This window comes from Aspergillus japonicus (assembly GCF_003184785.1).
Source record: "Aspergillus japonicus CBS 114.51 unplaced genomic scaffold BO86scaffold_45, whole genome shotgun sequence".
In the NCBI taxonomy this organism is placed as follows: domain Eukaryota; kingdom Fungi; phylum Ascomycota; class Eurotiomycetes; order Eurotiales; family Aspergillaceae; genus Aspergillus; species Aspergillus japonicus.
Window position 1 is genome coordinate 158,059 of NW_020291682.1, and position 14,919 is coordinate 172,977.

At 54.4% G+C, this 14,919-nt stretch overlaps 6 protein-coding genes across 6 annotated transcripts, besides 2 other annotated features; 3 read left to right on the forward strand and 3 right to left on the reverse strand.

Moving 5' to 3' along the window:
• Positions 1–91: 91 nt before the first annotated feature.
• Positions 92–1,793, forward strand: BO86DRAFT_436018 (cytochrome P450; the record flags this gene model as incomplete). Its single annotated transcript, XM_025675986.1, has 2 exons — positions 92–169; positions 279–1,793. 2 exons carry the CDS (start codon positions 92–94, stop codon positions 1,791–1,793), a joined length of 1,593 nt encoding a protein of 530 aa, XP_025525358.1.
• Positions 1,794–2,340: 547 nt separating this feature from the next.
• BO86DRAFT_449688 (uncharacterized protein) lies at positions 2,341–4,117 on the reverse strand (the record flags this gene model as incomplete). The annotated part of the gene is made up of 4 exons (XM_025676741.1): positions 3,805–4,117; positions 3,563–3,695; positions 3,390–3,498; positions 2,341–3,283 (listed from the first exon to the last, which is right to left on the reverse strand). Exons 1-4 carry the CDS (start codon positions 3,997–3,999, stop codon positions 2,341–2,343), a joined length of 1,380 nt encoding a protein of 459 aa, XP_025525359.1. The 5' UTR covers positions 4,000–4,117.
• A 428-nt stretch (positions 4,118–4,545) lies between these two features.
• On the forward strand, positions 4,546–5,814 carry BO86DRAFT_366726 (uncharacterized protein; the record flags this gene model as incomplete). Its single annotated transcript, XM_025670113.1, has 3 exons — positions 4,546–4,831; positions 4,910–5,372; positions 5,463–5,814. Exons 1-3 carry the CDS (start codon positions 4,624–4,626, stop codon positions 5,812–5,814), a joined length of 1,023 nt encoding a protein of 340 aa, XP_025525360.1. The 5' UTR covers positions 4,546–4,623.
• A 682-nt stretch (positions 5,815–6,496) lies between these two features.
• Positions 6,497–6,569: a sequence feature (Protein overlapping with rRNA (BO86DRAFT_436023, RAH79467.1) was converted to a misc_feature.).
• Positions 6,570–6,596: 27 nt separating this feature from the next.
• Positions 6,597–6,823: a sequence feature (Protein overlapping with rRNA (BO86DRAFT_436023, RAH79467.1) was converted to a misc_feature.).
• Positions 6,824–7,642: 819 nt separating this feature from the next.
• Positions 7,643–8,410, forward strand: BO86DRAFT_436024 (uncharacterized protein; the record flags this gene model as incomplete). Its single annotated transcript, XM_025675988.1, has 1 exon — positions 7,643–8,410. A coding segment is annotated over one exon (768 nt), but the record flags the coding sequence as incomplete, so codon positions are not given.
• A 746-nt stretch (positions 8,411–9,156) lies between these two features.
• BO86DRAFT_411608 (RTA1 domain-containing protein) lies at positions 9,157–10,544 on the reverse strand (the record flags this gene model as incomplete). The annotated part of the gene is made up of 2 exons (XM_025674595.1): positions 9,157–10,446; positions 10,517–10,544. 2 exons carry the CDS (start codon positions 10,542–10,544, stop codon positions 9,539–9,541), a joined length of 936 nt encoding a protein of 311 aa, XP_025525363.1. The 3' UTR covers positions 9,157–9,538.
• Positions 10,545–11,513: 969 nt separating this feature from the next.
• BO86DRAFT_366733 (multicopper oxidase) lies at positions 11,514–14,253 on the reverse strand. The gene is made up of 6 exons (XM_025670114.1): positions 13,573–14,253; positions 13,006–13,494; positions 12,727–12,950; positions 12,272–12,627; positions 11,873–12,161; positions 11,514–11,786 (listed from the first exon to the last, which is right to left on the reverse strand). Exons 1-6 carry the CDS (start codon positions 13,909–13,911, stop codon positions 11,648–11,650), a joined length of 1,836 nt encoding a protein of 611 aa, XP_025525364.1. The 5' UTR covers positions 13,912–14,253; the 3' UTR covers positions 11,514–11,647.
• Positions 14,254–14,919: the final 666 nt, after the last annotated feature.

A 14,919-nucleotide genomic window follows, 5' to 3' on the forward strand; every position in this document is an offset into this window, starting at 1 on the left:
GACACAAATATCACAAAGGTTTTAAATTGACTGTGCTTGCCAACTGCATCAGCAATTCCGTCCCAACATCGTCAGCCTCGTGTCTTCCAGTATGCTCGACCATATTCTTCAGTCGGCTCTGGGCGCCATCTCGCTCAGCAAGCTACTTGCTGCCATTCTCTCTGCTGCCGTGGGTCAATCTGATGCCCTAAGTCCCCCGATCTCCCCTTTCCCCCCTTCCCCCTCCCCCTCTCAATTCTCCCCCACGCATACTGACACACACACCGATCTAAATCTAGGGTCTGAGCTACGTGATCTACCAAGTCTGGTTTCACCCCCTGGCAGCCTATCCCGGTCCCTTCCTCGCCAAACTGACCGACCTGTACTCGGTGCTGCACGCCGTACGCGGGGACCGGCACGAGGACCTGTATCGACTGCACCAGCGCCATGGCCGCATCGTCCGGATCGGGCCCAACCGGGTCACGATCCTGGATGCCCGAGCGCTGGAGCCCATCTACGGCCACCAGGCCAACGTGCAGAAGTCGCAGTGGTACCACAGTTTCTACAGCGTCAGCATCTTCAACGCCATCGACCGCAACGTGCACGCGCGCAAGCGCCGTGTCATGTCGCAGGCGTTCTCGGACCAGGCCCTGCGGGGGATGGAACCGCACATTCTGACCGCGATCCGCGAGTGGTGCCTGGCGTTGGGGGACCAGCATAGCAGCCAGACCCAGAAAAGCAGCAGCAGCAGCGGCTGGTCCCGGCCAAAGGACATGGTGCACATGAGCGCGTGCCTGATCTTCGACGCGCTGGGGGAGATCTGCTTCGGGAAGACGTTCGACACGACGATCAGCGACGAGAACACCTTCTTCTTCCGGATGATGGCGCTGAACGTGCGGATCCTGAACATCTGCGGGCAGATGCCGTGGCTGCGGCGGATCGGGTTCGACCAGTACCTGCGCATGGGCACGGCGGCGGACCGCGAGCGCCAGATCGCCTTCTCGCGGCAGCAGCTGACGGCGCGGCTGGCGGCCACGCCGTCCACGGCGCGGCGCGACATCATCTACTACCTGCAGCAGGCGCGCGACCCGGAGACCGGGGAAGGGTACTCGACGCAGGAGCTGATCAGCGAGTCGACGCTGCTCCTGGGCGCCGGGGCCGAGACCGCCAACACGGCGCTGGCCGCGACCTGGTACTTCCTGGCCCACCACCCGGCCGTGCGCGCGCGCCTGACGGACCGGGTGCGCGCGCACTTCCCCACCCTGGAGGCCATCGTCGCCGGCCCGGGCCTCGCCGCCGGCCAGATGGGCTACCTGCGCGCCTGCATCGAGGAGAGCATGCGCCTCTGCCCGCCCGTGCCCATGGACCTGCCGCGCGAGGTCCTCCCCGGCGGGCTGCGCGTGCTCGAGTGGCACTTCCCCGCCGGCACCATCGTCGGCGTCCCCACGTATGCGCTGCATCACTCCCCCGCCCACTTCGACCGGCCCTTCGTCTACGACCCCAGTCGCTGGGTGCTGCGCGGCAGTGAGACCGCCGACTCCGACGCCGAGGGCGTCTCGCCCGCGGTCATGGCGCGCCAACGCGCCGCCTTTGCCCCCTTCAGCATCGGCCCGCGGGCCTGCATCGGTCGCAACGTGGCCATGCTCGAGTTGGAGGTCAGCGTCGCGCGCGTGCTCTGGCTGTATGATCTGCGGTTAACCCCGGGGATGGAGCATCTGGGGGTCGGCCACGAAGGCGAGTACAAGATGAAGGATAATTTCATTGTGGGCAAGGAAGGCCCCATCTTGGAATTCCGGAGACGGGAGGGGGCTTAGTTGGATGGGCTGGTATGGGAGTGTGGTACTCCGATGGACTACGATTTGCTCTGCATCTAAAAATGTCATCGTGTGCTGTGTGCTGTGTGCTGTGTGCTGTGTGCTGGATGTTGTAACTTAGGGCTTCCTTCTTTCCCGGGGTCGCCGACGGACCACCGCACGGGATGATTGCCTCCCCCGCCTTGTGTCTGCCTTGTCACTTCAAACTGCATCGATTTGTCATGTTCCTGGCTGTCGAATGATCAGCTAGCTCCGTAAGTTACTCTGTCAGCAATCTCACTGAGGCTAAGGTAGCTACCTGTGAACTAGTACCTGGTAGTAACTTAGTCCTAGTAGCCATCAAGCGGAGGGGTAATCGGTTGGGGGCCATTGTGGTTGGCAAATGATGCCAGATGATGATTATGATTGGCGAGAACGCACAAATTACCAACGGAAGGGTGCATGACGAGAGCAAATAACCTTGAATCCTACTTGGTAGGATATTAGAGAATCCTTACGGGACCCGTTATTGCCACGAGTCCTCCGAACCGATCTATAGTGCAAGGTACTACAGCTTGTCCTTTCTAGCTTTCCGGCCTTCTCCCTTTTCCTTTTCCTTTTCCTTTCCCTTCCCACCTGGAACTGTCAACGGCTTCAGCACTCGATACCAGGTCTCTTCCAAGGCGAGATGACTTTTCCCCTTCCGCCCCTCCGCCCATAGCCTCTCCGCCTCGCGGAAACGCTCCATCTCGGACTCCAGCCACGCCACACAGGGCTCCGCAACCTGTTTGACGGCCTGAAACGGCATCAGATGGCCCAGTCCCGGTAACGTGACCTCCTGGACCCTCCTCTCGGGAATCCCCCCGCTTCCTCCGACGCCGGTCCCGCACGTCTTAATTCCCTCGCGGATCTCGTCGAGCTTCAGGTACGTGGTTCCACCCAGAACCCACAGACACGATGGCCGTAGAGTTGGCAGCCGGAGAAAGACACTCCGGGGCTCGGGGCGATACAGCGGGATGAAGGCGGCGAGCGGGTCGAGGTCCGCGTGTGTAGCGCGCGAGGCGGCGATCCGGCCATCGGGCAATCGGGCGCTGAAGTTCTCTCGGATCTGGGCCAGGAGGTCGTGGTACTTGCTTGTTGTAAGGGTCACGGGGGCTGTGGTGGGTGAGGGTGGGTCTTGTAGGGGACGGGCGGAAGAGGATGCAGATGTTGTTGTACTTTCGAACCCCATTTTCACAGCCTCTACGTCGGGATACAGCGCGGTGGGAAGCTGGCGGAACCCATATTGAGCCATGCGAGCCACGCAGCGAGGATCCCAGCCATACGTCAACGCACGATTGGCACGGAGAGCTGCCTCCCGGCTAGGCCAGACATCCTGGCGATGCAGCGTGTAGTTGATCGGCCCGGTGGCGTCAGTGCCGAACCCCATCGCCGGTGGGGTTAATTGGATCACGGGGTCAATCAGTAAGAGTGTGGTAAGAAGGCGCGGGTGTAGATACGCGAGATTGGTCCTGTTGGAACCAAGAAACAAAAGAGATGAGAGTTAGTCAATGTATTACGGGCCCAGTATAGGTAGGGGGCTGTGAAGGGGGGAAGAGGAGGAGGAGGAGGTCGGACATGATATTCCCACCGAAGCTGTGTCCGACCCCAACGATCGGACGCGGCATTTGCTCGCGAAAGTGGTTGATCATCAGGAAGAGATCTCTCGAATGGTCCATCCAGGAACCTGGCATTGATGAACTTTTAGTTCCTGTGTACACATGTGTAGATAAGAGGGATCAACGGCTTACAGTCCGTGCTGAGTTTGTCCTCATTCAAGATGCCGCTCATATTCATACTGGCGCAGTCGGCGACCCAGATACTACGGATCTGAAAGTTGGTGGCTTGATCCAAAATTTCATCCCATAACGGCTCATACAGTTCCTACTCAGGCATATCAGTCAGCCTTCCATGTTGGGAGCCATTCTGCCTTGACGTGCGAAAAGGAAAAGGGCAATGGGCCAAACTTGGGGGCGACAGTACTATACTATACCTTAGGAAGAGCGGCTCCGTGAGCGGCAATGATTGTGACAGCATCATTCGGCACCGGCTGGGCTTGGTTCTTGGGGGTATACTGTTTGATATGTAGCTGCAAAACATCTTCCTGATTGACCGTACTTCCGGGATACTCCCGAATGTGACAACCTGGAATGACATGCTCGATGATATTGAAATTCTCGCTGGACATGGTGGTGGAGAGGATGATACTTGCGTAAAGAGGGAGAGATGGTGAATGGTGGTGATGAAGGAAGGAAGGAACTTGCAACTACTGTAAGTTACCGCAGGTACAATTAATTGGGCAAGCGGGAAGGGGCGGAAAGGCGGGAGGAGAAAAGCTCGGGTATAAATTGACTGAAATAACTATAACTGAATGGCAAGACTAAGCTAAAGGTAGTAAGTAATGCGCACATGTGCAGATATATCTGCAACTATGTCAGCACTAACAGTGTTCCCCTCACATCCCACATGCTTAGGGCTTATGCCGTAAGCCAACTTTCCCGTTCCCGCCCCCATGCTCCAACAAGTGTATTGTACAGTACAGTGGAGTACACCAGTATGGTAGTGTGTGTGTGTGTGTGTGTGTGTGTGTGTGTGTGTGTATGTAACGTCACCCGCCCCCCTTCTAATACACACGCACCCCCCCCCTCTCCCCCCTCTTTCTCTCTATCTAGAGTAACTTAAGAATGCCAGATGCTCCGGGAGGATTCTAGTAGTCTGGGTAATCCCGTTGCCCCGCTGCAGCTTTCTTTCCCTGCTTTCTGATATCGGGGAGTGCTTAATCTCATAACGACCAAAAGCAAGACCACCCACAATGGCTGCGTCCATTAGTCCTGAGCGCATGAGAGAATATTCCGGCGACACACTGCGGGATGTGGCAATCGTTTTTATCGTGCTGGAAACGTTAGCCGTGGCGTTGCGTTTCGCAGCCATGAGATTAAGTGAGAAACGGCTGGGCATTGATGATATTCTCACGATTCCCGGATACCTATCTTGTGTCGGACTCTGTATCCTCTCCCTGGGTACGTAAGATGTTGTACTGTTCTCTTCACTTTGTTTAAGGTTATCCAGATCCCTAATCTTTGTTCACACCACCACAGTGGCTATAGACATCGGTCGGGTTGGCTACCATCTGGATGTTGTCGAGACCGTTGACCCTCAAGCCCTAGTCCCATGGGCCAAATGTCTCTATGCCACTCCGATCATCTATTCGGCCGGTTGTTGTTTTCCCCGTGTCATCCTTCTGACGCTCTACCTCCGGATCTGTGAGAAGAATCGCCCCTATCGGGTGGCCTGCTACAGCTTGATGGCCTTTATCGTGGCCTTCGCCATCGCCGATATCATGGCGGGGGCCTTTGAGTGCTGGCCGGTGGCGTATCTCTGGGACAAGACCATTGCCGGTGGGAAATGTGACAACATTCCGGTCTTCTATCGCTGGGGCACCTTACCCAATGTCATCATCGACCTCGCGATGCTCATCCTGCCGCAGCCGGTGGTCTGGCGACTGCAGGTTCCATCACAAGTGAAGTACGGCCTGGCCGTGACTTTCCTCACGGGTAGCATGTAAGCCGCCAATCTTTCCCCTCCCCCCTCCCCCCTCCCCCCTCACTCTCCAGGGTTCTCAACCCCGGCCCGAGCTAATAACATGATCAGTGGCATGGTAACCTCGATCTGTCGATGCGTCGCCTTCTTCACCAACAATCCCTTGACCGACGGCACCTGGATCTCCGTCACCTTTCTTCTGTGGAGCGTGGTCGAAGCGGGCGTCTATCTCATTGCCGCCTGTTTGCCGTGTTACCGTCCGCTGCTTCGTCTCGTCACCAACCGTGGCCGATTGACCTCGGTTCGATCCAAGTATCCCACCCAGAATTCCACGCGAAGTTCCGCCGGTCGTGGCACTCGGACTCCCGAGCCCGATCTCGAGATGAGTCCCTATCTACAGATCAAGGCGGACGCTTGTCGGGAAAGCGATGAGCAAGTTTTGGTGATGAAGGGTTCGAAGTAAATGGAGTAATATTTTCTTTGTTTTTTCTTCTTTTAGGAATCAATTTCAACGTGGCAAGTGAGTCTCACGTGGCCGCAGTGTCCGCATTTCATTTTCGTCGTCCTTGATCTAAGATAGGGTCACTTGTAGACCTAACGCGTAAATACCTTGTACACCTGCTGAGTCTGACTCTTAAATTAGCATGGAAGAGAATGCTTTTTGGTGTTCTACCAGAGCCCCAGGCTCCTGAGTTAGTGCATGTACCAGCTACAACGTCGCCGAATTAACAGAGGATATTTAATATATATATGTGTTGGTGGTCCTCACAAGGATGCCGATAACCACCTATTGGTTCCTCAAACAGTAGACTCTAAAAGATATACATTTATGAGTGAAAAGTCGCGACCCCTCCTTACTCGTAGGCTATCTATAGCCAGACATGTTCCAGAGAATTCTTTCCGAGGGACCAGGGTCAATGTGCGGATCAATTCCTGTTTATCTAGAACGATGTAGATTGTACCGCAGAAGTCAAAACCTAGCACATACAGTCGCCAGCAAAGATGCATGTGCTCGGGCTTTCATATCTACTTCTCTTCTGTTCGCGTGTGCTCTGAGGACACTTGATTCAGACTAAATATAATAAGAGAGTACTATCAGATTCACAGATAAAATTCTATATAGCCTAAAGAATGAAACGTAGCCAGCACATACGACCACAGGGTGTGGAAAACAGGGCTTCCCGTCCGCTCAGCCGTACTTAAGCCACACGCCGGGAGGTTAGTAGTTGGGTGGGTGACCACCAGCGAATCCCTTCTGTTGTATGTTTTTGCAGCCTTGCTTCTCTTTTTATTTTTTTTATTTCTATTTTTTTTTATCTTCTTTTGCAACCCTCTCATCAACCCTCCTGACAAAAAGGAGGTGCTGGGTAGCTGACCGGTGTGACCCTTGGATTTACACATACTGGTTTCAAACATGTGTTTCATATGTGTCTCCAATTCTACTCTCCCCTTCGGAATCTTCCCGGACATAATGAACTCAGCAACACCATTCACCGGTGCCAATGCTAGACCTCGGGTCGCCAGAACGTCTGTGAGATAATCAACCATTACCACAACCAATCAGAGATTCAAAGGGGAGTAAGCCGTTCAGACCACTGAGCCAGGTCGTAAGGACTGAGATCCATCCTCTTCCAAGAGTTTGGACCGTTGACCCGAGGCGTGATAAACAACGAATCGAGGAAGAGAAGGACGGTCTTATTCCGACTTTATACCGTTGGGTGCTTAGCCATGCGGACTTTCAACGATGGAGATCTGCAGCTGGCGGCCATCTTTTGTGGATCACAGGCGATCCCGGCAAGGGCAAGACGACGTTGACCTGTAATATTCTCGAAGAGCTCTCTAGTATAATGACAAGCGGAGAACCACAATATCGCCTACTTCTTCTGTCAAGCCAACAACGCTCGTATCGACGGTGCGTTGGCCGTCCTGCGAACACCGGGCCCTCGGAGCTCTACCTCACACCAAAAAGTGACCAAGGGACATGCAAACTCTGGAACCGCAACTGTGCTTCCCAGTAGAGTTACGGAAACAAGGACAAGAAAAGGCTAAGCAGCAAGAGTCGTGAAATCATTCCCCGGCTCTGAAACTCTGTAAGGCCGCGGTAGGATTCCAGTTCGCTCGGAGTCTTTCAGCACAGCCAATGCGAGCGAGATGCCTCCCCGTGCAGGTCGAATCATCAGACTAGGTCTGGATTACATCTTGGTGAAGTCGAGGACCCGCACTATAAATGAACTTCTAATCATCTCTCGGGCGTACTCGTGCTCTGAATTCATAATCAAGGGAGCGTGGCAACGATTTTCCTCCCTCTAACCAGCATTGCTGTGTTTCTCTCGGGACTAAAACCCAAGCATCTCAACAATCAACTGCAAAGAGTGAAGCTAGCGGCGATGATGACTTTCAGATCCATGCTCCTCATCTCCCTGACGGTCCTATCCTCGAGCGCTCTCACCCTTCCCAACACCCTCGACCCGCTTCAGCAGACGCTGCTCGACCAGGACCCTCCTCCCTGTGGCGCATCAGCCCCCGAGCCGCAGATGCAGCAGGATACCACCCCAGCCCACGACAGGCACCTCGGAATCCACTACGGCCAATGTTACAAGCTCCTCCACCCGGATCTCGGGCCGATCGTGGACAGCACGTGGGGCGCCTGGGCGCAGCCGTGGCAATTGCTGACCTTCAGGGAAGGCAGCATGCAGCGGCGGTTCCAGGTGTGTCGCAACACGGACTGCGAGTCCCGAGGCCCCGTGAGGGAGGACGACGGGTTCTATCTCAAGGACCTGAACGGCTCGCCGAAGTCGCAGCGCCATCCCGCCTTCCTGGCCTTCTTGGATCTCGGGGCGCAGAGCCAGCTCTGGCCCTACGCCAATGACAACCTGGGCCGGCTGGCGGTCTTCAAGGGCTCGCCCACGGGGGACGCGGTCCGGCTCCGCCTGAAGGAGAGCGCCCACGGATTCAACGGGCTGCACGTCAACTCGAATGGCTGGCCCGGGCACAGCTATGTCTTCACTGATCAGCAGCACAATGGCCTGACCTTGGGGTTTAAACCTGCCTCTTGTTAGGTAAAACGCCAGAAAACTGATCATCGGTTGGGGATGCGGAGTGGTGTATCACGTCGCAATTATCGCCAGTGCAGCAAGTCCGCATAGAGCAGGGGAGACAGTTCTTAGCGATCCGCGCACAGCTAACAAGTGATGTTGGGGAATGATGTTTTGCAGCAAAGGCTACCTTGCCCTAGCTGGATTGAAACCACATCTGTTGCAGGATGTAGAGCACAAGGACGAAGTACTATTATGCAAAACCTTATGAGAGCAACATCCGCAATGACAGGTAGCTGTTACGGGCAGTCTCGATAGTATAAAAGTATCATTCATTGTCTTTCGCCGTGACTTCGTCTCTATTAATGGAAGTAGCTTTACTTACCAGTAGTCATCATGCCACACAACAGAATTCTGCTTCCTGCACCAAGGTTCCAGCCTGGCCGTGATATTATTCGAAATGTGACTCTGTTTGACCATACTAGCAGGCGCTCACTTCCTCCTCCTCTCAACCAGTAATCTGCTTCTGCTCGAAGCTTGCTGAATCCTTGCGAGTGGCGAAAACCTGAAGATACCGTTCCGCTGTGGCTCTCTCCCCAGCTTTCACGGAAGTGAATCTTGGCATCAGAAGGCGAGAATTGATCTCTTTTGGTCGAATTACAACCCAATGGCGTCTCCAGTGCGGTGCGTCAGGTTCCCAACTGCCATATACTGCAAAAGACGTATTGCGGGGATCCCTGAACATACATCGCATTAGACAAACACAGTCTCGCCGTCAGCGCAGGGATGTTTGAGCGATGGGGAGCACAAAGAGCTCTTTCCCAACAATTTGTCATTCCTCATTATCTATGCATCAATCAAAGTAGATATACTTGGCTTGAATACGCTGTACTATGCCATGCGAAGCACTTAACCCCACCGTCAGCGTCCCGTGATGGCCCAGTGGCGTGTTGGCATGAAACCCACCACACTGCAATAGATAATCGTGTACTGCAGCACCAGGTAGACAGCCCAGCTATCCTACAGATTATTGCCCACAATCGAATCGGTTACATCGCCGGACGTCATCATCTCATGCTCCAGAAGACTCAAACAACGGCGACAGAACCTCGTCCAGCCCCCCTACCCCAACAGAACCAAGGACACCAAAAATCAAAACCCATAAGACCTCACCCTCAACGACCCCGCCGGGCCCCCAACCTTCGCCCCCACAAACCTCCCCGGATGCCAGACCGCAAACAACAACACCACCGCAGCGATAGGCGCAAACTCCAAGCACGCAAAGTAGACCTCATGCGTCGCCAGCGTGGCGCCCAACCCCTCGGCCGTCTCCGCCAACCGAAAGATCGTGCGCAGATACACCAGCAGCGTGGCCAGGCCAAACACCCCACAGAACACCGCGTACGCGGGCCCCTCAGTCCCCTCGTGCCCCTCACCCTTCCGCCTGCCCTTCATTGTCCAAATCACCCGCCTCGCGCGGACCAAAAACCCCGCCGCGACGACGATGAACACCGTCATCGCGAACACCTGATACGCCAGCCCCCCCAGCAGGATCTGATTGGCCACCGAGGGATCCAGCTGGCGCGACTCGCGCACGCCGACCAGCACGGCGCCGGCGATCTGCACGACCGTCGAGATGACGTCGGAGGTGATGAAGAACCACAGGATCACCCTCGGCGGGAGGAGGGCGTACTGCCTTCCGAGGCGGGGGATCAGCCCGGACAGGATGGTGTAGATCCCGGCGGCCAGAAACACGGGCGCCGTGACGATGAAGAAGTAGTTGAGCACGAAGTAGATCAGGTTGTAGGGGTCCTGGCGCGCGGACAGCGCCCGCGCGATGTACCCGATGATCTCGAAGACCAGGCCCACCGAGAAGGGGAGCCACCACCAGCTGCGGTGGCGGTGGGTTTGGAGGGTGTGCACGACCAGATGCAGGAAGAACCAGGTGGCCGCGAAGGCGGCCAGGGCGAGCGAGGGCGTGTAGCCGTAGATGATGATGGAGGTGTCGTTGGGCCCGTTGGGGTTGGGGATGTTGGGGTCGATGTAGCCGAAGGATCGCGCTTTCGGGGGCTCTGAGTTAGGGCTTGAGGTGGGAGGGGGGTTGTGCTGGGATGTGAGTGGGTACTGTACCTGTGATATGCGGGTGGGAGCGCGCCATGGTGATCGGTTGGGGGGGGGCAGTTGTCGCCTGCGTTTAGTCACTTTGCATGTTCGTGATCGAGGTACTGGTGAGCGTTCAGCCTTGTTATAAGGTGTTTCGGCGGGACTACCGCCAAGCGATCTTCTTGTTTTGTGGAGAGACGTGTTCGTGAAGCGTTGTAGTGGGTTTATCTAGCTGTCACAGGCTGGTCACGCCAATGCGCGCCCAGCGTCTCGCTTAGACTGGTTCTGGCTTGGCCTGCGTACACGTGCGAATCCAGGTCCAGATCGTCCGCAGCTCCCCCTGGTCCGATTCCATCGGCAAAACGACGAAAAAGTCAAAGATCCCCTCGGCTCTTTCAAGGTACTCGCCAAAGCTCAGCTCCGCAATCTGTGGGTCTTCATGTTGTCCCTGGGCCTTGTCCTCATACTACCGTATGTACAGTACTCGTAGGGTTGAGTCCCTATGCGGGGGAATGGCAACTGGTCGCACGAGCCGCAACTATGCGCAACCAAGCCCTAAAGACCCTTCCTCCTTCTCCCATGAGCGGAGGAGAACATACAGACCATTGACAATAAATGTCCCCAACGGACACTGGATTACCTGAATCTTCCCCTCTTCTGCGGCTGCGACATGCGAAAGGGGTGCGGTACGTCATCGAGCGGAAATGCCAATTCCAAGGTTAGCCAAGGCTGCCAAAACCTGGCTTTCCGAGCGATCGAACAATCCATGGGAAATCCCGATCTCCGCCTGCGCCACCCTCGCTAATCGGAACCAGCGGGGGTGTTCGGTCCAGAATGTCAATAGAAAAGGTTGTCCTGCTCATTGTTATTTGCTATGTTTGACACGCTCAGAGCGGAATTTGTTACATTGGCTGTCTTCACCCTGTTGATTCTACTGTAGTCGATTGGCAATAGCAACTCTATATATTCAGAGCGTGGGAGTATATTATCGAAACGATATACACCAAGCTCTATCAACACACACGTTTCGGATAAACAAGGCTGTACTGGACTGTATAAGCTGGGCATAGGCATCTATATACAAATTTTGTGGTAGCGACCACATGTTCGTCCATTATATACCAAATGACCTCCGGCTAAAAGCTCAAGCAGAACGCCTCAAGCTCCCGTAGCTCCCGCACGCAGCGGCGCGTACCTTGTCTCTCGTCCAGAGCAAGCACACCGCCGCACTTCGCGCCAGGCAACAACTCCCGTGGCTATCATCATGACCACCAAGAAACCGAGGTAAGCGCCCGCCCTGTTAATGCAATTAGTCGATTGCTTTGGGTTTGATCTCCTGCTGCCGTTCCCACCAGAGGGAAGGAACGAGATGGCTGTACTCACCGATTCCAATTACTCTTAGTAGCAGCGGAGCTGTCGTGATCACCCATCGTGTCGGAACTCGCTCCATTGTCCTCATCCTCTGTTGGCGTGGAAGAAGGGACCGCTTCATCGACCTCGACAACCGATCCTGACAGCAAGGACTGTCCAGGCGCGCAAGTAGCGAGATGATCTGCCGGAATAAGCGTGGAGAGCCGCATCCGCTCCTGGAGGGCCAGCGGGGCTTCGACGAGGGTGAGCACGAGCCCCGAGTACGCGTGCCATTCCATGTGACAGTGGAAGATCCAGACTCCTAGTACCAACCAAAAAAGTCAAATGAGGCGGTGAACAGTTGTGAACGGATTAAGCCCTTTTCATCTGGAAAGAGACAACACAAGAAGAAAGGGGGAATGCTATACTGACCAGGATTCGTCGATCGAAACCGAAGCACCAGGTTCCCACCGGGATGGACAATAGCCGTGTCGCGCCGGATGGGAACCCTAGGAAAATCCGCCTCGGTCGCTCCGGTGTCTGCGAAGCTGCCATTCCCGGCCTCAGAGCGGTAGACCACTTGGAAGTTGTGACCGTGCAGGTGGAACGGGTGGCGGCTCATGTGGCCGTTGTTGACCACCAGCTCCACGGTCTGATTTTCGGCGAGGATGAAGGTGTTGGTGGATTGGTTGTAGGTTGCAGCGTCGGTGGAGAGTGCCCCAGCTTCGAGGGCGTGGTATAAGGTCGGGTATTCGGGCGGGGTGTAGGCAATATCATTGAAGGTCCAGCTGTTTAGGTGAATCTATATGTTGGACAGGTGGCTTTTGGGGGGGTTTCAGAAGTGATAGGGCGGAGGAATAGATGGGAGGAGAGGGGAGGTAACATACTGGCTTTTTCCGTCCGCAAGTCGGGCCGTTCCCATATTCAGAGTGATGCTTTGATCCGGTGAGGTGAAGAGTGGCTCCGCGTCATACGGTTCCAGCCCAATGTCGTCAATTGCTTGGGAGATGTCGATGTCTGCGGATGGTTCGTCGAGTGCCCGGCTCTGGTCGTAGACTAACCAACCGGTAACGGTGACTTGAGGTCGCGAGTGGGCCATCATGATCAAAGTCTTGCAGAAGCAGATCAGCAATCGAGCCCGCAACTACTGTTCCCATGATACATACCTTGTCCATAGTCACGGTAACAGCGTAATTGCGGCTGGCATTGTTCTTGCCTTCAATCAGAACCCCGTATCGCTGACCAGCAGCGATATAGATGGTCTGTGCTTGTGCGGGCTTCGTGTAGACACCATCCACCTCCACGATCGTCATCTCATGGTCCTCGATTGAGACATATTGTCCCATGAAGCCGCCGATATTCGCAATACGAACAAGGTATTTCTCGTTTTCTCGAACCGGGATCTGGAGGTTCTGAGTGTCGTTGATGAGATTCGAGTCAGGCGTCGGATCATGGAGCATGGACTGATGGAGATAGTGTGGCATCATCTCCGGCATCTGCTCGTGATACCAATCCGAGATCGAGAATACAATCTCCTCGTTGTACTCATCATGGTAAGGGGAGGCTCCATCCTGCACGATCAAGAGGCCACGAAGTCCATCCGGGTACTGCGACTCCGCATGGGCATGATACCAGTATGTTCCTGGCTGGTTGACCTGTTGATTTTACTTAGACGATTGTTCGTTCACACCGACCATTAGGCCATGTCAGTCACTATGTAATCTCATTCTAACCTGAAATTTGTACTGGAAAGATGATCCAGGCTGGATAGCGCACTGGGAGACTTGAGCCGTCCCATCCATGTGTGGGGTACCCTCCATGAAGATGCCGTGAAAGTGCAGAGCTGTGGACTGGTTGCCCAACGAGTTGAGCACATTGACAACTATGGTGTCCCCAATGTCAGCCTGAATCTGCGGCAAAGGCCAGGCATTATTGATGCCAATGGTTGGTCGCAATTTGGCACCATCTGGATTGGCGAGGACCCAAGTAACATTGAAGTCATATTCTACTGTTTTAGAGAGAACAGTAGTGACGGCTGTCAATAGGCCGAGAAGGAATGCTGAAGACAGCATAGTCCGTCGTTTTGGAAGTGAAAATTAATAGTCCTTCTTTTCAAGTGACCTATTCATCAAGATAAATGTGTTAAGTCAAAAGTGCTGACTGTCAGCTTGGGTTGTAAAGTGTAAGTCTCCAGCATTAACAGCGCTTGGGGGATCAGGCAATCTGTTATCGGCCCCATTCTTTATCCGGGCACAAACTATACCCTCAGACAAAGCCAGACTGGCAACCATGGCTGAACTTTTGATGACTGTATTGCTGAGGTCCTGCATCCGGTCACAGTGGTTATGGCATAGACACCAAGTGAATCATTTATCATATGGCAGGATCGAAGCCGTATTGAAGGTTCCAAGATGTATTCGATTTGGCACGTGATATTGCATAACCAACAGTGCTGACTCAGCAAAAGATGATGGTCCCGTGACCACAGATGATCTCGTTGCATAAAGAGAAAGAAGACAAGGAACTTCTGCACATCAATATAAGCTTACCTCTCGGTCGGGAGGAACTCCTGTGTAATTAGGGGCCAGCATAAAATTAGTCAGAATAGCATTATCAAATGTGAATGGGAATAGACCGTGCGCGAGAGTTGATTTCTGGCTGAGCGGATTTGACATCGCCCAAAATGAATCCCAATCCCGATCATAGCCGATATCACTCTGGGGAACATTTTTTGTTGTAATGTTACTGTCAATAAAGAGCCTCTGAAAAAAAGATTTCCAGGGCCGTGACGCACTTTCTCGCCGAGTTGGCCACCCCATCCCAGTATTCCGAGACCCGGAGAGCCGTGTGCCAACGATAAGCCTTAGAGTCCTCAGTGGAACCACCCTTAGCCTCCAGAAAGCGTCCCACGAGGATCATCATGGTGGCATTGTAGAGATTTTCAGGTTTGCCGAAGGATTTTCCGTCTTTTTAGCTGCTGTGATACCGATATCCCATTGGTCAGTTACCTTCTATACTTGAGGTGACCGGTCAGTCCGATTAAACCTGAAGGCATAACCTCGAACTACTCTCAGGAGGTA

Bases quoted from the DNA above. Each gene is read 5' to 3' on its own strand.
- BO86DRAFT_366733 (XM_025670114.1), bottom strand. From the start codon at position 13,911: ATGCTGTCTTCAGCATTCCTTCTCGGCCTATTGACAGCCGTCACTACT. The intron at 12,951-13,005 runs GTATGTATCATG...TGCTTCTGCAAG, and splicing joins TTACCGTGACTATGGACAAG to ACTTTGATCATGATGGCCCA. The intron at 12,162-12,271 runs GTCAGTATAGCA...GGTTGGTACTAG, and splicing joins GTTTCGATCGACGAATCCTG to GAGTCTGGATCTTCCACTGT.